Below are 22,114 nucleotides of genomic sequence, written 5' to 3'. Positions count from 1 at the left end.
CCAACAGTGCAGTAATATCTAACTAAATACTTGTGTTCCCAGCTCCAACAGTAATATCTAACTAAATGCTTGTGTTTCTAGCTCCAACAGTAATATCTAACTAAATGCTTGTGTTCCCAGCTCCAACAGTAATATCTAACTAAATGCTTGTGTTTCTAGCTCCAACAGTAATATCTAACTAAATGCTTGTGTTCCTAGCTCCAACAGTAATATCTAACTAAATGCTTGTGTTTCTAGCTCCAACAGTGCAGTAATATCTAACTAAATGCTTGTGTTTCTAGCTCCAACAGTGCAGTAATATCTAACTAAATGCTTGTGTTTCTAGCTCCAACAGTGCAGTAATATCTAACTAAATACTTGTGTTCCCAGCTCCAACAGTAATATCTAACTAAATGCTTGTGTTTCTAGCTCCAACAGTAATATCTAACTAAATGCTTGTGTTCCCAGCTCCAACAGTAATATCTAACTAAATGCTTGTGTTTCTAGCTCCAACAGTAATATCTAACTAAATGCTTGTGTTCCTAGCTCCAACAGTAATATCTAACTAAATGCTTGTGTTTCTAGCTCCAACAGTGCAGTAATATCTAACTAAATGCTTGTGTTCCCAGCTCCAACAGTAATATCTAACTAAATGCTTGTGTTTCTAGCTCCAACAGTAATATCTAACTAAATGCTTGTGTTCCTAGCTCCAACAGTAATATCTAACTAAATGCTTGTGTTCCCAGCTCCAACAGTGCAGTAAAATCTAACTAAATGCTTGTGTTTCTAGCTCCAACAGTGCAGTAATATCTAACTAAATGCTTGTGTTTCTAGCTCCAACAGTAATATCTAACTAAATGCTTGTGTTTCTAGCTCCAACAGTGCAGTAATATCTAACTAAATGCTTGTGTTTCTAGCTCCAACAGTAATATCTAACTAAATGCTTGTGTTCCCAGCTCCAACAGTAATATCTAACTAAATGCTTGTGTTTCTAGCTCCAACAGTAATATCTAACTAAATGCTTGTGTTTCTAGCTCCAACAGTAATATCTAACTAAATGCTTGTGTTTCTAGCTCCAACGATGTCAGAGCAGCAGAATACATACAGATACAGTAGAATAGTATAGAATACAGTATATACATAGTAGAATATAATACAGTATATACATAATAGAATATATTACAGTATATACATAGTAGAATATAATACAGTATATACATAGTAGAATATAATACAGTATATACATAGTAGAATATATTACAGTATATACATAGTAGAATATATTACAGTATATACATAGTAGAATATATTACAGTATATACAGTAGAATATATTACAGTATATACATAGTAGAATATAATACAGTATATACGTAGTAGAATATAATACAGTATATACATAGTAGAATATATTACAGTATATACATAGTAGAATATATTACAGTATATACATAGTAGAATATATTACAGTATATACATAGTAGAATATAATACAGTATATACATAGTAGAATATAATACAGTATATACATAGTAGAATATATTACAGTATATACATAGTAGAATATATTACAGTATATACATAGTAGAATATATTACAGTATATACATAGTAGAATATATTACAGTATATACATAGTAGAATATAATACAGTATATACATAGTAGAATATAATACAGTATATACATAGTAGAATATATTACAGTATATACATAGTAGAATATATTACAGTATATACATAGAATATAATACAGTATATACATAGTAGAATATAATACAGTATATACATAGTAGAATATATTACAGTATATACATAGTAGAATATATTACAGTATATACATAGTAGAATATAATACAGTATATACATAGTAGAATATAATACAGTATATACATAGTACAATATATTACAGTATATACATAGTAGAATATATTACAGTATATACATAGTAGAATATATTACAGTATATACATAGTAGAATATATTACAGTATATACATAGTAGAATATAATACAGTATATACATAGTAGAATATAATACAGTATATACATAGTAGAATATATTACAGTATATACATAGTAGAATATAATACAGTATATACATAGTAGAATATAATACAGTATATACATAGTAGAATATATTACAGTATATACATAGTAGAATATAATACAGTATACACATAGTAGAATATATTACAGTATATACATAGTAGAATATAATAGAGTTTCCTAGGGAACAGGTCGGGTGTTATTCAGCTCCAGAGTTTCCTAGGGAACAGGCCGGGTGTTATTCAGCTCCAGAGTTTCCTAGGGAACAGGCCGGGTGTTATCCAGCTCCAGAGTTTCCTAGGGAACAGGCCGGGTGTTATCCAGCTCCAGAGTTTCCTAGGGAACAGGCCGGGTGTTATCCAGCTCCAGAGTTTCCTAGGGAACAGGCCGGGTGTTATCCAGCCCCAGAGTTTCCTAGGGAACAGGCCGGGTGTTATTCAGCTCCAGAGTTTCCTAGGGAACAGGCCGGGTGTTATTCAGCTCCAGAGTTTCCTAGGGAACAGGCCGGGTGTTATCCAGCTCCAGAGTTTCCTAGGGAACAGGCCGGGTGTTATCCAGCTCCAGAGTTTCCTAGGGAACAGGCCGGGTGTAATTCAGCTCCAGAGTTTCCTAGGGAACAGGCCGGGTGTCATCCAGCCCCAGAGTTTCCTAGGGAACAGGCCGGGTGTTATCCAGCTCCAGAGTTTCCTAGGGAACAGGCCGGGTGTTATCCAGCTCCAGAGTTTCCTAGGGAACAGGCCGGGTGTTATCCAGCCCCAGAGTTCCCTAGGGAACAGGCCGGGTGTTATCCAGCTCCAGAGTTTCCTAGGGAACAGGCCGGGTGTTATCCAGCTCCAGAGTTTCCTAGGGAACAGGCCGGGTGTTATCCAGCCCCAGAGTTCCCTAGGGAACAGGCCGGGTGTTATCCAGCTCCAGAGTTTCCTAGGGAACAGGCCGGGTGTTATCCAGCTCCAGAGTTTCCTAGGGAACAGGCCGGGTGTTATCCAGCTCCAGAGTTTCCTAGGGAACAGGCCGGGTGTTATCCAGCCCCAGAGTTCCCTAGGGAACAGGCCGGGTGTTATCCAGCTCCAGAGTTTCCTAGGGAACAGGCCGGGTGTTATCCAGCTCCAGAGTTTCCTAGGGAACAGGCCGGGTGTTATCCAGCCCCAGAGTTCCCTAGGGAACAGGCCGGGTGTTATCCAGCTCCAGAGTTTCCTAGGGAACAGGCCGGGTGTTATCCAGCCCCAGAGTTCCCTAGGGAACAGGCCGGGTGTTATCCAGCTCCAGAGTTTCCTAGGGAACAGGCCGGGTGTTATAAAGTTAGGGTTCATAAAGTCTGACTGACTGAAGAGCAGCCCCCCGAGGCTGAGACGAACTTTACGTTCTTGACCACCCGATCGGCAGTTTTCCAAAACGCTGCCAGACACCAGGAATTCCACACGGGGGGGTTTGTACGCCCAGGGTAACACTACACCAGAAGGGTTGAAGCCGTCGGGGTGGGGAGCCCAGGGTTTGTACGCCCAGGGTAACACTACACCAGAAGGGTTGAAGCCGGGGTGGGGAGCCCAGGGTTTGTACGCCCAGGGTAACACTACACCAGAAGGGTTGAAGCCGGGGTGGGGAGCCCAGGGTTTGTACGCCCAGGGTAACACTACACCAGAAGGGTTGAAGCCGGGGTGGGGAGCCCAGGGTTTGTACGCCCAGGGTAACACTACACCAGAAGGGTTGAAGCCGGGGTGGGGAGCCCAGGGTTTGTACGCCCAGGGTAACACTACACCAGAAGGGTTGAAGCCGGGGTGGGGAGCCCAGGGTTTGTACGCCCAGGGTAACACTACACCAGAAGGGTTGAAGCCGGGGTGGGGAGCCCAGGGTTTGTACGCCCAGGGTAACACTACACCAGAAGGGTTGAAGCCGTCGGGGTGGGGAGCCCAGGGTTTGTACGCCCAGGGTAACACTACACCAGAAGAGTTGAAGCCGTCGGGGTGGGGAGAACGAGCAGGGTATAGAAAACACACACACACACATAGACAGGAGAAATCCGAGAGTCCTCTTTAACTACAGAATGAATTAAATCGACCCGAACGAGTTACTCACCTGAGGGCTTCCTGTCCAGCCCTCTTCTTCTGCCTCAGCGTTACCACCACCCCGCCGTACCCCGGAGGTGAACCGGCCCGTTCCGACCCCGTAGACGCTGACGTGGTACAGTCCGACCCGTCCTGGTCCGACCCCTTGGAGGTGGCATCTCCCAAGGAGGAGACGGGCAGGTCCAGTCCAGCCCCGGGGTTCTGGTAGTGTGGGGAACCCAGGCCGTAGACCCCCTGGATCGACAGCATGGCCTGGGGCTCCTGGCTGACCACCGGTGGGAGGGGTAGAGAGCCGGGCTGCAGCCCAGAAGCAGGTAGCGTGTCTGTGGGAGAAGAGTTGGACAGGAAGCCTTCGGCCTGAGACATGCAGCAGGCCGTGTCCATGTGGACCAACAACTCAGGGTCAGGAACTCTCTGTCCTGTCTCGGCACCTCTCTGTCCTGTCTCGGCCCCTCTCTGTCCTGTCTCGGCACCTCTCTGTCCTGTCTCGGTCCCTCTCTGTCCTGTCTCGGCACCTCTCTGTCCTGTCTCGGCACCTCTCTGTCCTGTCTCGGTCCCTCTCTGTCCTGTCTCGGCCCCTCTCTGTCCTGTCTCGGCCCCTCTCTGTCCTGTCTCGGCCCCTCTCTGTCCTGTCTCGGCCCCTCTCTGTCCTGTCTCGGCCCCTCTCTGTCCTGTCTCGGCCCCTCTCTGTCCTGTCTCGGCCCCTCTCTCCTCTGTCTCAGCCCCTCTCTGTCCTGTCTCAGTCCCTCTCTGTCCTGTCTCAGCCCCTCTCTGTCCTGTCTCAGCCCCTCTCTGTCCTGTCTCGGTCCCTCTCTCCTCTGTCTCGGTCCCTCTCTCCTCTGTCTCGGCCCCTCTCTGTCCTGTCTCAGCCCCTCTATGTCCTGTCTCAGCCCCTCTATGTCCTGTCTCAGTACCTCTCTGTCCTGTCTCGGCCCCTCTCTGTCCTGTCTCAGTACCTCTCTGTCCTGTCTCAGCCCCTCTCTGTCCTGTCTCAGCCCCTCTCTGTCCTGTCTCAGCTGTCTCAGCCCCTCTCTGTCCTGTCTCGGCACCTCTCTGTCCTGTCTCGGTCCCTCTCTGTCCTGTCTCAGCCCCTCTCTGTCCTGTCTCAGCTGTCTCGGCCCCTCTCTGTCCTGTCTCAGCACCTCTCTGTCCTGTCTCAGCCCCTCTCTCCTCTGTCTCAGTCCCTCTCTGTCCTGTCTCAGCCCCTCTCTGTCCTGTCTCAGCCCCTCTCTGTCCTGTCTCAGCCCCTCTCTGTCCTGTCTCAGTACCTCTCTGTCCTGTCTCAGCCCCTCTCTGTCCTGTCTCAGCCCCTCTCTGTCCTGTCTCAGCCCCTCTCTCCTCTGTCTCAGTACCTCTCTGTCCTGTCTCAGCCCCTCTCTGTCCTGTCTCAGCCCCTCTCTGTCCTGTCTCAGCCCCTCTCTGTCCTGTCTCAGCCCCTCTCTGTCCTGTCTCAGCCCCTCTCTCCCCTGTCTCAGCCCCTCTCTGTCCTGTCTCAGCCCCTCTCTCCCCTGTCTCAGCCCCTCTCTGTCCTGTCTCAGCCCCTCTCTGTCCTGTCTCAGCCCCTCTCTCCCCTGTCTCAGCCCCTCTCTGTCCTGTCTCAGCCCCTCTCTGTCCTGTCTCAGCCTCTCTCTCAAACCCTCCTTCGTTCTCACCCTCTCCCCCTTCCTCAGTCTCCAGCAGAAAAACAGGGGTCTGGTCTCCTTCCTCCTGTCCTTCCTCCTCCTCCTCTTCCTCTCCTCCACTCCTGTCACTACTAAAGCTGTCCTTATTCTCCTCAGAGCTTTCTTGGTCCTGTGTCTCCACGGTCAGATCAGAGAGTGACGACTCCAGCCTCTCGTCCCCAGCCAGGGCGTCGCTCTGCGGGGCAGAGTTATCAGGACAGAGAGGGTACACCTCTGGAAGGTCTGGCTCGGGGCAAAGCGCGACGGAAGGGGTGTGTATAAGACGCGAGCGTTGGTCCGTCCCCGTCGCGTGGTTTAGAGAACAGAAGATTCTTCCCAGCGCCGCTACCTCCTCTTCTTCCTCCCCGAGCTCCTCCTCGAACAGGAAGTTGACGACGTTCTGTTTCCTGCGTAGAGCTCGGTCCAAGCGGCGGGTGTACAGGTAACACAGATCCCCCCGGAAACACCTCTCCGTGTGAGCGAGAAGTTCCACCGCGGCTTCGTAGAACCACTCCTCGCATAACTCCGTCATGTTCTTCAGACGTTTGGCGAAACATTTCGCCGGTTTCCCTTTCATCAGCTGAGGGGTGTAAGACTGTCTCCTCCTCCTCCTCTCTCCCTCCTCCTCGCCGCCGGGGTCGGAACCAGGAGGCGAGGAGTCTCTGTGTTTCCGGGACTCGGTGACGCAGTGTTGGCAGTGTGCTGCGTGGGGGTCCCGGCGAGGGCGGAGAAGGTAGGAGGTGATCTGTCTCAGCAGGTCTCGGTGCTCGAAGATACTCTTCTCCATCGCTGCAAGCTCATTGGCCTTGTCCACCGCGTGGGCGGAGTAACAGCCCTGAGGCCCCGCCTCGCGCTGAAGCCCTTCCTCTGTCTGCAGAACGGACCGCGTGTACCTGGCAGGAAGGGGCACGACGGGAAGTTACAACAGATTGTAGCAGTAGTAGTGTGTGTGTGTGTCAGAGTGAGTGTGTGTGTGTGTGTGTGTATAGTGTGTGTGTGTCAGAGTGTGTGTGTGTGTTAGAGTGTGTCTGCAGAACGGACCGCGTGTACCTGGCAGGAAGGGGCACGACGGGAAGTTACAACAGATTGTAGCAGTAGTAGTGTGTGTGTCAGAGTGTGTGTTAGTGTGTGTGTGTCAGAGTGAGTGTGTGTGTGTCTGTGTGTGTCTGTGTGTCAGAGTGTGTGTGTGTGTGTGTCAGTGTGTGTGTGTCAGTGTGAGTGTGTGTGTGTGTGTGTGTGTGTGTCAGAGTGAGTGAGTGAGTGAGTGAGTGTGTGTGTGTGTGTGTGTGTGTGTGTGTGTCAGTGTGTGTGTCAGAGTGTGTCTCAGAGTGTGTGTGTGTGTGTGTGTCAGAGTGTGTGTGTGTGTCAGAGTGAGTGTGTGTGTGTGTGTGTGTGTGTATAGTGTGTGTGTGTCAGAGTGTGTGTGTGTGTGTGTAAGTGTGTGTGTTAGTGTGTGTGTGTCAGAGTGAGTGTGTGTGTGTCTGTGTGTGACTGTGTGTCAGAGTGTGTGTGTGTGTGTCAGTGTGTGTGTGTCAGTGTGAGTGTGTGTGTGTGTCAGAGTGTGTGGTGTCAGAGAGTGTGTGTGTGTGTGTGTGTCTGTGTGTCAGAGTGTGTGTGTGTGTGTGTCAGTGTGAGTGTGTGTCAGACTGTGTGTGTGTGTGTGTGTGTGTCAGAGTGTGTGTGTGTCAGAGTGTGTGTGTCAGAGTGTGTCTCAGAGTGTGTGTGTGTGTCAGAGTGTGTGTGTGTGTGTCAGAGTGAGTGTGTGTGTGTGTGTGTCAAAGTGTGTGTGTCTGTGTGTGTGTGTGTGTGTGTGTGTCTGTGTGTGTGTTAGAGTGTGTGTGTGTGTCAGAGTGAGTGTGTGTCAGAGTGTGTGTGTCAGAGTGTGTCTCAGAGTGTGTGTGTGTGTCAGAGTGTGTGTGTGTGTGTCAGAGTGAGTGTGTGTGTGTGTGTGTCAAAGTGTGTGTGTCTGTGTGTGTGTGTGTGTGTGTGTGTGTCTGTGTGTGTGTGTGTGTATAGTGTGCGTATCTCTCCTCTTACTCCAGGTCTCGTAGCTTCCTCTGCAGCTCGCGGGCGAAGGCCCGTCGGTTTCCGGTCTTCAGGAGCTCGGAGGCTCGTGAGAAGCGGAGCGACAGCTCCTGGAACTGCTGCATGATCTTCCTCTCGTCGGCGGAGACGTACGCCATGCAGAACGGGCGGACGAAACCCCGGGCCTCCAGGTCGTACAGAGTCAGGTGGTGGACGTAGGCGAACGCTCCTTCCTTAGAGTCGCCCAGCACCACACGGGAGTCCTCCACAAAACTACAAGGGGAGTAGAGCAGAAATATTATACAGTCAGGGTGGAGTAGAGCAGAAATATTATACAGTCAGGGTGGAGTAGAGCAGAAATATAATACAATCAGGGTGGAGTAGAGCAGAAATATAATACAATCAGGGTGGAGTAGAGCAGAAATATTATACAATCAGGGTGGAGTAGAGCAGAAATATAATACAATCAGGGTGGAGTAGAGCAGAAATATTATACAATCAGGGTGGAGTAGAGCAGAAATATTATACAATCAGGGTGGAGTAGAGCAGAAATATTATACAGTCAGGGTGGAGTAGAGCAGAAATATTATACAGTCAGGGTGGAGTAGAGCAGAAATATTATACAATCAGGGTGGAGTAGAGCAGAAATATTATACAATCAGGGTGGAGTAGAGCAGAAATATTATACAGTCAGGGTGGAGTAGAGCAGAAATATTATACAGTCAGGGTGGAGTAGAGCAGAAATATTATACAGTCAGGGTGGAGTAGAGCAGAAATATTATACAGTCAGGGTGGAGTAGAGCAGAAATATTATACAGTCAGGGTGGAGTAGAGCAGAAATATTATACAGTCAGGGTGGAGTAGAGCAGAAATATAATACAGTCAGGGTGGAGTAGAGCAGAAATATTATACAGTCAGGGTGGAGTAGAGCAGAAATATTATACAGTCAGGGTGGAGTAGAGCAGAAATATAATACAATCAGGGTGGAGTAGAGAAGAAATATTATACAATCAGGGTGGAGTAGAGCAGAAATATTATACAATCAGGGTGGAGTAGAGCAGAAATATTATACAATCAGGGTGGAGTAGAGCAGAAATATTATACAATCAGGGTGGAGTAGAGCAGAAATATTATACAGTCAGGGTGGAGTAGAGCAGAAATATTATACAGTCAGGGTGGAGTAGAGCAGAAATATAATACAATCAGGGTGGAGTAGAGCAGAAATATAATACAATCAGGGTGGAGTAGAGCAGAAATATTATACAATCAGGGTGGAGTAGAGCAGAAATATAATACAATCAGGGTGGAGTAGAGCAGAAATATTATACAATCAGGGTGGAGTAGAGCAGAAATATTATACAATCAGGGTGGAGTAGAGCAGAAATATTATACAGTCAGGGTGGAGTAGAGCAGAAATATTATACAGTCAGGGTGGAGTAGAGCAGAAATATTATACAATCAGGGTGGAGTAGAGCAGAAATATTATACAATCAGGGTGGAGTAGAGCAGAAATATTATACAGTCAGGGTGGAGTAGAGCAGAAATATTATACAGTCAGGGTGGAGTAGAGCAGAAATATTATACAGTCAGGGTGGAGTAGAGCAGAAATATTATACAGTCAGGGTGGAGTAGAGCAGAAATATTATACAGTCAGGGTGGAGTAGAGCAGAAATATTATACAGTCAGGGTGGAGTAGAGCAGAAATATAATACAGTCAGGGTGGAGTAGAGCAGAAATATTATACAGTCAGGGTGGAGTAGAGCAGAAATATTATACAGTCAGGGTGGAGTAGAGCAGAAATATAATACAATCAGGGTGGAGTAGAGAAGAAATATTATACAATCAGGGTGGAGTAGAGCAGAAATATTATACAATCAGGGTGGAGTAGAGCAGAAATATTATACAATCAGGGTGGAGTAGAGCAGAAATATTATACAATCAGGGTGGAGTAGAGCAGAAATATTATACAGTCAGGGTGGAGTAGAGCAGAAATATTATACAATCAGGGTGGAGTAGAGCAGAAATATAACACAATCAGGGTGGAGTAGAGCAGAAATATTATACAGTCAGGGTGGAGTAGAGCAGAAATATTATACAGTCAGGGTGGAGTAGAGCAGAAATATTATACAATCAGGGTGGAGTAGAGCAGAAATATAATACAGTCAGGGTGGAGTAGAGCAGAAATATTATACAATCAGGGTGGAGTAGAGCAGAAATATTATACAATCAGGGTGGAGTAGAGCAGAAATATTATACAATCAGGGTGGAGTAGAGCAGAAATATAATACAGTCAGGGTGGAGTAGAGCAGAAATATTATACAATCAGGGTGGAGTAGAGCAGAAATATTATACAATCAGGGTGGAGTAGAGCAGAAATATTATACAATCAGGGTGGAGTAGAGCAGAAATATTATACAATCAGGGTGGAGTAGAGCAGAAATATTACACAATCAGGGTGGAGTAGAGCAGAAATATAATACAATCAGGGTGGAGTAGAGCAGAAATATTATACAATCAGGGTGGAGTAGAGCAGAAATATAATACAATCAGGGTGGAGTAGAGCAGAAATATAATACAATCAGGGTGGAGTAGAGCAGAAATATTATACAATCAGGGTGGAGTAGAGCAGAAATATTATACAGTCAGGGTGGAGTAGAGCAGAAATATTATACAATCAGGGTGGAGTAGAGCAGAAATATTATACAATCAGGGTGGAGTAGAGCAGAAATATAATACAATCAGGGTGGAGTAGAGCAGAAATATAATACAATCAGGGTGGATTAGAGCAGAAATATTATACAATCAGGGTGGAGTAGAGCAGAAATATAATACAGTCAGGGTGGAGTAGAGCAATAATATAATACAATCAGGGTGGAGTAGAGCAGAAATATAATACAATCAGGGTGGAGTAGAGCAGAAATATTATACAATCAGGGTGGAGTAGAGCAGAAATATAATACAATCAGGGTGGAGTAGAGCAGAAATATTATACAATCAGGGTAGAGTAGAGCAGAAATATAATACAATCAGGGTGGAGTAGAGCAGAAATATTATACAATCAGGGTGGAGTAGAGCAATAATATAATACAATCAGGGTGGAGTAGAGCAGAAATATAATACAATCAGGGTGGAGTAGAGCAGAAATATTATACAATCAGGGTGGAGTAGAGCAGAAATATAATACAATCAGGGTGGAGTAGAGCAGAAATATTATACAATCAGGGTGGAGTAGAGCAGAAATATAATACAATCAGGGTGGAGTAGAGCAGAAATATTATACAATCAGGGTGGAGTAGAGCAGAAATATAATACAATTAGGGTGGAGTAGAGCGGAAATATTATACAATCAGGGTGGAGTAGAGCAGAAATATTATACAATCAGGGTGGAGTAGAGCAGAAATATAATACAATTAGGGTGGAGTAGAGCAGAAATATAATACAATCAGGGTGGAGTAGAGCAGAAATATTATTTCAATCAGGGTGGAGTAGAGCAGAAATATAATACAATCAGGGTGGAGTAGAGCAGAAATATAATACAATCAGGGTGGAGTAGAGCAGAAATATTATACAATCAGGGTGGAGTAGAGCAGAAATATAATACAATCAGGGTGGAGTAGAGCAGAAATATAATACAATCAGGGTGGAGTAGAGCAGAAATATTATACAATCAGGGTGGAGTAGAGCAGAAATATTATACAGTCAGGGTGGAGTAGAGCAGAAATATTATACAGTCAGGGTGGAGTAGAGCAGAAATATTATACAATCAGGGTGGAGTAGAGCAGAAATATTATACAGTCAGGGTGGAGTAGAGCAGAAATATAATACAATAGAACAGAAAACCATTACAGGAGAAGAGAAAATAATAGAATTAGAGTAGAATATAATAGAATGTAACAGAAACTATTTAGAGTAGAATATAATAGAATTAGAGTATAATAATATAATGAGTAGAATATAATAGAATGTAACAGAAACTATTTAGAGTAGAATATAATAGAATTAGAGTATAATAATATAATGAGTAGAATATAATAGAATGTAACAATTTATTTAGAGTAGAAAATAATAGAATTAGAGTATAATATAATAGAAAATAATTAGGACAGAATAGAATGAGTAGAAAATAACAGAATGTAACAGAAACTATTTAGAGTAGAAAATAATAGAATTAGAGTAGAATATAATAGAATGTAACAGAAACTATTTAGAGTAGAAAATAATAGAATTAGAGTAGAATATAATAGAATGTAACAGAAACTATTTAGAGTAGAATATAATAGAATTAGAGTAGAATAATATAATGAGTAGAATATAATAGAATGTAACAGAAACTATTTAGAGTAGAATATAATAGAATTAGAGTATAATAATATAATGAGTAGAATATAATAGAATGTAACAGAAACTATTTAGAGTAGAAAATAATAGAATTAGAGTAGAATAATATAATGAGTAGAATATAATAGAATGTAACAATTTATTTAGAGTAGAAAATAATAGAATTAGAGTATAATATAATAGAAAATAATTAGGACAGAATAGAATGAGTAGAAAATAACAGAATGTAACAGAAACTATTTAGAGTAGAAAATAATAGAATTAGAGTAGAATATAATAGAATAATAAAAAATATAGTAGTATATAATATAAAACAGAACAGAATAGAATTAGAGTATAATATAATAGAATGTAACAGAAACTATTTAGAGTAGAATATAATAGAATTAGAGTAGAATAATATAATGAGTAGAATATAATAGAATGTAACAATCTATTTAGAGTAGAATATAATAGAATTAGAGTAGAATAATATAATGAGTAGAATATAATAGAATGTAACAGAAAATAATTAGAGTACAATACAATAGGATATCATTAGAGTACAACACACATAAAATAGGATATCATTAGAATACAATAGGATATCATTAGAGTACAATACAAATACAATAGGATATCATTAGAGTACAATAGGATATCATTAGAGTAGAATAAAACATACAATAGGATATCATTAGAGTACAATACAAATACAATAGGATATCATTAGAGTACAATACAAATACAGTAGAGTACAATACATATACAATAGGATATCATTAGAGTACAATAAAACATAAAATAGGATATAATTAGAGTAGAATACAAATACAATAGGATATCATTAGAGTAGAATAAAACAAAGTAGGATATCATTAGAGTACAATAGGATATCATTAGAGTATAATAAAACATACAATAGGATATCATTAGAGTACAATACAAATACAGTAGAGTACAATACATATACAATAGGATATCATTAGAGTAGAATAAAACATACAGTAGGATATCATTAGAGTAGAATAAAACATACAATAGGATATCATTAGAGTACAATACAATAGGATATCATTAGAGTAGAATAAAACATAAAATAAGATATCATTAGAGTATAATAAAACATTAAATAAGATATCATTAGAGTATAATAAAACATAAAATAGGATATCATTAGAGTAGAATAAAACATACAATAGGATATCATTAGAGTAGAGTACAATACAAATACAATAGGATATCATTAGAGTACAATACAAATACAATAGGCTATCATTAGAGTAGAATAAAACAGACAGTAGGATATCATTAGAGTACAATAAAACAAAGTAGGATATAATTAGAGTACAATAAAACAAAGTAGGATATAATTAGAGTAGAATAAAACAAAGTAGGATATCATTAGAGTAGAGTACAATACAAATACAATAGGCTATCATTAGAGTAGAATAAAACAGACAGTAGGATATCATTAGAGTACAATAAAACAAAGTAGGATATCATTAGAGTACAATAAAACATAAAATAGGATATCATTAGAGTACAATAAAACAAAGTAGGATATCATTAGAGTACAATAGGATATCATTAGAGTAGAATACAACATACAATAGGGTATCATTAGAGTAGAATAAAACATACAATAGGATATCATTAGAGTAGAATAAAACATGAAGTAGTATATCATTAGAGTAGAATAAAACATAAAATAGGATATCATTAGAGTACAATAAAACAAAGTAGGATATCATTAGAGTAAAATAAAACAAAGTAGGATATCATTAGAGTAGAATAAAACAAAATAGGATATCATTAGAGTAGAATAAAACATACAATAGGATATCATTAGAGTACAATACAAATAAAATAGGATATCATTAGAGTACAATACACAGTAAATAGGATATCATTAGAGTACAATAAAACATAAAATAGGATATCATTAGAGTACAATACAAATACAATAGGATATCATTAGAGTACAATACACAGTAAATAGGATATCATTAGAGTACAATAAAACATAAAATAGGATATCATTAGAGTACAATACAAATACAATAGGATATCATTACAGTAGAGTACAATACAAATACAATAGGATATCATTAGAGTACAATACAACATACAACAGGATATCATTAGAGTATAATAAAACAAAGTAGGATATCATTAGAGTACAATAAAACATACAATAGGATATCATTAGAGTATAATAAAACATAAAATAGGATATCATTAGAGTATAATAAAACAAAATAGGATATCATTAGAGTAGAATACAAATACAATAGGATATCATTGGAGTACAATAAAACAAAGTAGAATAAAACATAAAGTAGGATATCATTAGAGTACAATAAAACATAAAGTAGGATATCATTAGAGTAGAATAAAACATACAATAGGATATCATTAGAGTACAATAAAACATACAATAGGATATCATTAGAGTAGAATAAAACATACAATAGGACATCATTAGAGTAGAGTACAATACAAATACAATAGGATATCATTAGAGTATAATAAAACAAAATAGGATGTCATTAGAGTAGATTAAAACATACAATAGGATATCATTAGAGTAGAGAACAATAAAACATCAAATAGGATATCATTAGAGTAGAATAAAACATAAAGTAGGATATCATTAGAGTAGAATACAATAGGATATCATTAGAGTATAATAAAACAAAATAGGATGTCATTAGAGTACAATACAAATACAATAGGATATCATTAGAGTAGAGAACAATAAAACATCAAATAGGATATCATTAGAGTAGAATAAAACATAAAGTAGGATATCATTAGAGTAGAATAAAACATAAAGTAGGATATCATTAGAGTAGAATAAAACATAAAATAGGATATCATTAGAGTACAATAAAACATAAAATAGGATATCATTAGAGTAGAATAAAACATACAATAGGATATCATTAGAGTAGAATAAAACATACAATAGGATATCATTAGAGTAGAATAAAACATAAAATAGGATATCATTAGAGTAGAATAAAACAAAGTAGGATATCATTAGAGTAGAATAAAACATAAAATAGGATATCATTAGAGTAGAATAAAACAAAGTAGGATATCATTAGAGTAGATTAAAACAAAGTAGGATATCATTAGAGTACAATAAAACATAAAATAGGATATCATTAGAGTAGAATACAATAGGATATCATTAAGGTAGAATAAAACAAAGTAGGATATCATTAGAGTAGAATAAAACAAAGTAGGATATCATTAGAGTAGAATACAATAGGATATCATTAGAGTAGAATAAAACAAAGTAGGATATCATTAGAGTACAATACAATAGGATATCATTAGAGTAGAATAAAACAAAGTAGGATATCATTAGAGTAGAATAAAACATCAAGTAGGATATCATTAGAGTAGAATACAAATACAATTGCATATCATTAGAGTAGAATAAAACATACAATAGGATATCATTAGAGTAGAATAAAACAAAGTAGGATATCATTAGAGTAGAATAAAACATCAAGTAGGATATCATTAGAGTAGAATACAAATACAATTGGATATCATTAGAGTAGAATAAAACATACAATAGGATATCATTAGAGTACAATACAATAGGATATCATTAGAGTAGAATAAAACAAAGTAGGATATCATTAGAGTAGAATAAAACATCAAGTAGGATATCATTAGAGTAGAATACAAATACAATTGCATATCATTAGAGTAGAATAAAACATACAATAGGATATCATTAGAGTAGAATAAAACAAAGTAGGATATCATTAGAGTAGAATAAAACATAAAATAGGATATCATTAGAGTACAATAGGATATCATTAGAGTAGAGTACAATAAAACATAAAATAGGATATCATTAGAGTAGAATAAAACATACAATAGGATATCATTAGAGTAGAATAAAACATACAATAGGATATCATTAGAGTAGAATAAAACAAAGTAGGATATCATTAGAGTAGAATAAAACATAAAATAGGATATCATTAGAGTAGAATACAACAAAGTAGGATATCATTAGAGTAGAATAAAACAAAGTAGGATATCATTAGAGTACAATAAAACATAAAATAGGATATCATTAGAGTAGAATACAATAGGATATCATTAGAGTAGAATAAAACAAAGTAGGATATCATTAGAGTAGAATACAATAGGATATCATTAGAGTAGAATAAAACAAAGTAGGATATCATTAGAGTAGAATACAATAGGATATCATTAGAGTAGAATAAAACAAAGTAGGATATCATTAGAGTAGAATACAATAGGATATCATTAGAGTAGAATAAAACAAAGTAGGATATCATTAGAGTAGAATAAAACATACAATAGGATATCATTAGAGTAGAATAAAACATACAATAGGATATCATTAGAGTAGAATAAAACATACAATAGGATATCATTAGAGTACAATACAATAGGATATCATTAGAGTACAATACAATAGGATATCATTAGAGTACAATACAATAGGATATCATTAGAGTAGAATAAAACATAAAATAGGATATCATTAGAGTAGAATTAAACATACAATAGGATATCATTAGAGTAGAATAAAACATACAATAGGATATCATTAGAGTAGAATAAAACAAAGTAGGATATCATTAGAGTAGAATAAAACATACAATAGGATATCATTAGAGTAGAATAAAACATAAAATAGGATATCATTAGAGTAGAATAAAACAAAGTAGGATATCATTAGAGTACAATAAAACATCAAATAGGATATCATTAGAGTATAATAAAACATACAATAGGATATCATTAGAGTAGAATAAAACAAAGTAGAATATCATTAGAGTAGAATAAAACAAAGTAGGATATCATTAGAGTACAATAAAACATAAAATAGGATATCATTAGAGTAGAATACAATAGGATATCATTAGAGTAGAATAAAACAAAGTAGGATATCATTAGAGTAGAATACAATAGGATATCATTAGAGTACAATAAAACATAAAATAGGATATCATTAGAGTAGAATACAATAGGATATCATTAAGGTAGAATAAAACAAAGTAGGATATCATTAGAGTAGAATAAAACAAAGTAGGATATCATTAGAGTAGAATACAATAGGATATCATTAGAGTAGAATAAAACAAAGTAGGATATCATTAGAGTACAATACAATAGGATATCATTAGAGTAGAATAAAACAAAGTAGGATATCATTAGAGTAGAATAAAACATCAAGTAGGATATCATTAGAGTAGAATACAAATACAATTGGATATCATTAGAGTAGAATAAAACATACAATAGGATATCATTAGAGTAGAATAAAACAAAGTAGGATATCATTAGAGTAGAATAAAACAAAATAGGATATCATTAGAGTACAATAGGATATCATTAGAGTAGAGTACAATAAAACATAAAATAGGATATCATTAGAGTAGAATAAAACAAAGTAGGATATCATTAGAGTAGAATAAAACATCAAGTAGGATATCATTAGAGTAGAATACAAATACAATTGGATATCATTAGAGTAGAATAAAACATACAATAGGATATCATTAGAGTAGAATAAAACAAAGTAGGATATCATTAGAGTAGAATAAAACAAAATAGGATATCATTAGAGTACAATAGGATATCATTAGAGTAGAGTACAATAAAACATAAAATAGGATATCATTAGAGTAGAATAAAACATACAATAGGATATCATTAGAGTAGAATAAAACATACAATAGGATATCATTAGAGTATAATAAAACAAAGTAGGATATCATTAGAGTAGAATAAAACATAAAATAGGATATCATTAGAGTAGAAAAAAACAAAGTAGGATATCATTAGAGTACAATAAAACATAAAATAGGATATCATTAGAGTAGAATACAACAAAGTAGGATATCATTAGAGTAGAATAAAACAAAGTAGGATATCATTAGAGTACAATAAAACATAAAATAGGATATCATTAGAGTAGAATACAATAGGATATCATTAGAGTAGAATAAAACAAAGTAGGATATCATTAGAGTAGAATACAATAGGATATCATTAGAGTAGAATAAAACAAAGTAGGATATCATTAGAGTACAATACAATAGGATATCATTAGAGTAGAATAAAACATAAAATAGGATATCATTAGAGTAGAAAAAAACAAAGTAGGATATCATTAGAGTACAATAAAACATAAAATAGGATATCATTAGAGTAGAATACAACAAAGTAGGATATCATTAGAGTAGAATAAAACAAAGTAGGATATCATTAGAGTACAATAAAACATAAAATAGGATATCATTAGAGTAGAATACAATAGGATATCATTAGAGTAGAATAAAACAAAGTAGGATATCATTAGAGTAGAATACAATAGGATATCATTAGAGTAGAATAAAACAAAGTAGGATATCATTAGAGTACAATACAATAGGATATCATTAGAGTAGAATAAAACATACAATAGGATATCATTAGAGTACAATACAATAGGATATCATTAGAGTAGAATAAAACATACAATAGGATATCATTAGAGTAGAATAAAACAAAGTAGGATATCATTAGAGTAGAATAAAACATAAAATAGGATATCATTAGAGTAGAATAAAACAAAGTAGGATATCATTAGAGTAGAATAAAACATAAAATAGGATATCATTAGAGTACAATACAATAGGATATCATTAGAGTAGAATAAAACAAAGTAGGATATCATTAGAGTAGAATACAATAGGATATCATTAGAGTAGAATAAACCAAAGTAGGATATCATTAGAGTACAATACAATAGGATATCATTAGAGTAGAATAAAACAAAGTAGGATATCATTAGAGTAGAATAAAACATCAAGTAGTATATCATTAGAGTAGAATACAAATACAATTGGATATCATTAGAGTAGAATAAAACATACAATAGGATATCATTAGAGTAGAATAAAACAAAGTAGGATATCATTAGAGTAGATTAAAACATACAATAGGATATCATTAGATTAGAATAAAACAAAGTAGGATATCATTAGAGTAGAATAAAACATAAAATAGGATATCATTAGAGTACAATACAATAGGATATCATTAGAGTAGATTAAAACATACAATAGGATATCATTAGAGTAGATTAAAACATACAATAGGATATCATTAGAGTAGAATAAAACATACAATAGGATATCATTAGAGTACAATAAAACAAAGTAGGATATCATTAGAGTAGAATAAAACATACAATAGGATATCATTAGAGTACAATAAAACAAAGTAGGATATCATTAGAGTAGAATAAAACATACAATAGGATATCATTAGAGTAGAATAAAACATAAAGTAGGATATCATTAGAGTAGAATAAAACAAAGTAGGATATCATTAGAGTAGAATAAAACATACAGTAGGATATCATTAGAGTAGAATAAAACATACAGTAGGATATCATTAGAGTAGAATAAAACATAAAATAGGATATCATTAGAGTAGAATAAAACATAAAATAGGATATCATTAGAGTAGAATAAAACATACAATAGGATATCATTAGAGTAGAATAAAACAGACAGTAGAACAGCTATATTTACATTTACATTTTAGTCATTTAGCAGACGCTCTTATCCAGAGCGACTTACAGTAGTGAATGCATACAATTTCATACATTTTTTTCTGTGCTGGCCCCCCGTGGGAATCGAACCCATCAACCCTGGTGTTGCAAACACCATGCTCTACCAACTGAGCTACAGGGAAGGCTTTTTCTGTGATTTACATTCCAGACAGTAGGACAGCTACCTGAGTCGTGGGTATCCGCTGCCGGTAGGGTGCCCTACGAACGAGGCCTTGGTAGAGTACAATAGGATATCATTAGAGTAGAATACAACAGACAGTAGGACAGCTACCTGAGTCGTGGGTATCCGCTGCCGGTAGGGTGCCCTACGAACGAGGCCTTGGTAGAGTACAATAGGATATCATTAGAGTAGAATACAACAGACAGTAGGACAGCTACCTGAGTCGTGGGTATCCGCTGCCGGTAGGGTGCCCTACGAACGAGGCCTTGGTAGAGTACAATAGGATATCATTAGAGTAGAATACAACAGACAGTAGGACAGCTACCTGAGTCGTGGGTATCCGCTGCCGGTAGGGTGCCCTACGAACGAGGCCTTGGTAGAGTACAATAGGATATCATTAGAGTAGAATACAACAGACAGTAGGACAGCTACCTGAGTCGTGGGTATCCGCTGCCGGTAGGGTGCCCTACGAACGAGGCCTTGGTAGAGTACAATAGGATATCATTAGAGTAGAATACAACAGACAGTAGGACAGCTACCTGAGTCGTGGGTATCCGCTGCCGGTAGGGTGCCCTACGAACGAGGCCTTGGTAGAGTACAATAGGATATCATTAGAGTAGAATACAACAGACAGTAGGACAGCTACCTGAGTCGTGGGTATCCGCTGCCGGTAGGGTGCCCTACGAACGAGGCCTTGGTAGAGTACAATAGGATATCATTAGAGTAGAATACAACAGACAGTAGGACATCTACCTGAGTCGTGGGTATCCGCTGCCGGTAGGGTGCCCTACGAACGAGGCCTTGGTAGAGTACAATAGGATATCATTAGAGTAGAATACAACAGACAGTAGGACAGCTACCTGAGTCGTGGGTATCCGCTGCCGGTAGGGTGCCCTACGAACGAGGCCTGGTAGTCAACAGACATGATCCTCAGACTGAAGTAGTTCAGGTCAAAGGTCCCGAACACTTTTGGGTCATCAGGTATGGTGAGCAGAGGCTGGGGGCCCACCTGGAGGAGAGGAAAACACACAAGGTGAGCTCATCACACACACACACACACACACACACACACACACACGCACGGTACCGACCTGCTCGGAGAACTCTGATATGAGGATGAAGTCCTTAGTGAACTTGGCGTACGAGGTCTTGGCCCAGGGGTTAGCGTTGTTGTTCGATGGGAACAGAGGGACAGAGAATTCCTCTGGTACCACCCGGGGGTCGGGGTACCCTACCTCCCCAAAATCATCCTCTTTAGTAAACGTCACCACATCTGGGGCACCAATCATTTTCTCTGGACCGGGCGGGCCGGGGGTCAGCTATGACATCAGAGGAAGTCCATCCACTAGGCTAGCTGTCTGTCTGTCTGTCTGTCTGCCTGTCTGTCTGCCTGATAGCCAGTCTGTCTGTCTGTCGGTCTGTATCCCTCTACTGGCTGGGAGTAACAGTCCATGACACTGACGGTTGTCTCTGTCCCCGCATCAACATGACATCTGACCAAAGTCTGTCTGTCTGTTATACCTGTCTGTCTGTCTGTCACCGCTGTAATATAAACAATAACACTTAACACCGGGGACTATCTATCTGGCTCGGTCCCCCGGCTCCGTCCCCCGTACAGTACCGACGTCAGACGATGCAAAACGGAACACGACCGTATCCCGACCCCCCCCCCCCCATCAATGACACATTGCTCGTCCGGGAATCGTGCACCGTTACCGGGTAATATCGGCAGTGGGAACGTCATGTACTGGTATATATAAAAGTCCCAGTAGTTAATACAGTGAAAGTATTTGATGTAAAATGTACATCATGACCGTTGCCATATTTACTCCGCTGGTACTAACCACCTGACCAGCTCACATAAGGAAGTAGCTAGCTGTCCTAAAATTACAAACCCCCCTAATGTTACACATTCAACATAATTTAAAATTATAAATCACAATTTCAATCTTGAAAATAGATACTTCACGTAGTATTTTGGCGTAAAATTAAAGGACATCGAATAAAAAAAAAATATTCACACGAACAGGACGTGTTTTTACGACCGTTGTTTTTACGACCGTTGTTTTTACGACAGCTGTTTTACGATAGTTGTTTTACGACAGTAGTTTTTACGACAGTTGTTGACAGGCGCGGAATTTGTAAAATCCATAACATCAAATTAGCTGCCGTTTAATCAACCCCTTTCAGTTGTCAAAAAAATAGTTTTAAAAACAACTTATTTATTGGCAGATTGGA

At 38.3% G+C, this 22,114-nt stretch overlaps 1 protein-coding gene across 3 annotated transcripts in view; it reads right to left on the bottom strand.

Moving 5' to 3' along the window:
- The window catches only part of LOC106602080 (guanine nucleotide exchange protein smcr8a), a 39,399-nt gene extending 17,412 nt beyond the window's left edge, over nucleotides 1-21,987 (bottom strand). For 2 of the 3 annotated variants that reach the window (XR_014391445.1, XM_082971960.1), the window contains exons 1-4: nucleotides 20,968-21,987; nucleotides 20,737-20,885; nucleotides 7,785-8,045; nucleotides 4,097-6,640 (exon numbers count right to left, since the gene is read on the bottom strand). Coding sequence is in view for 2 of the 3 variants with exons in the window: in XM_082971960.1 (XP_082828086.1) it covers nucleotides 4,097-6,640; nucleotides 7,785-8,045; nucleotides 20,737-20,885; nucleotides 20,968-21,165 (3,152 nt within the window). In the remaining variant the exon portion in view is untranslated. Of the gene's footprint in view, nucleotides 1-4,096; nucleotides 6,641-7,784; nucleotides 8,046-19,880; nucleotides 20,624-20,736; nucleotides 20,886-20,967 lie in introns of those variants that run through there. The other variant, XM_082971961.1, reaches the window with a different exon arrangement.
- Nucleotides 21,988-22,114: the final 127 nt, after the last annotated feature.

Source organism: Salmo salar, unplaced genomic scaffold (genome assembly GCF_965601325.2).
Source record: "Salmo salar unplaced genomic scaffold, fSalSal1 ptg000468l, whole genome shotgun sequence".
NCBI classification, from domain to species: Eukaryota; Metazoa; Chordata; class Actinopteri; order Salmoniformes; family Salmonidae; genus Salmo; species Salmo salar.
This window is presented reverse-complemented; position numbering and strand designations above follow the sequence as displayed.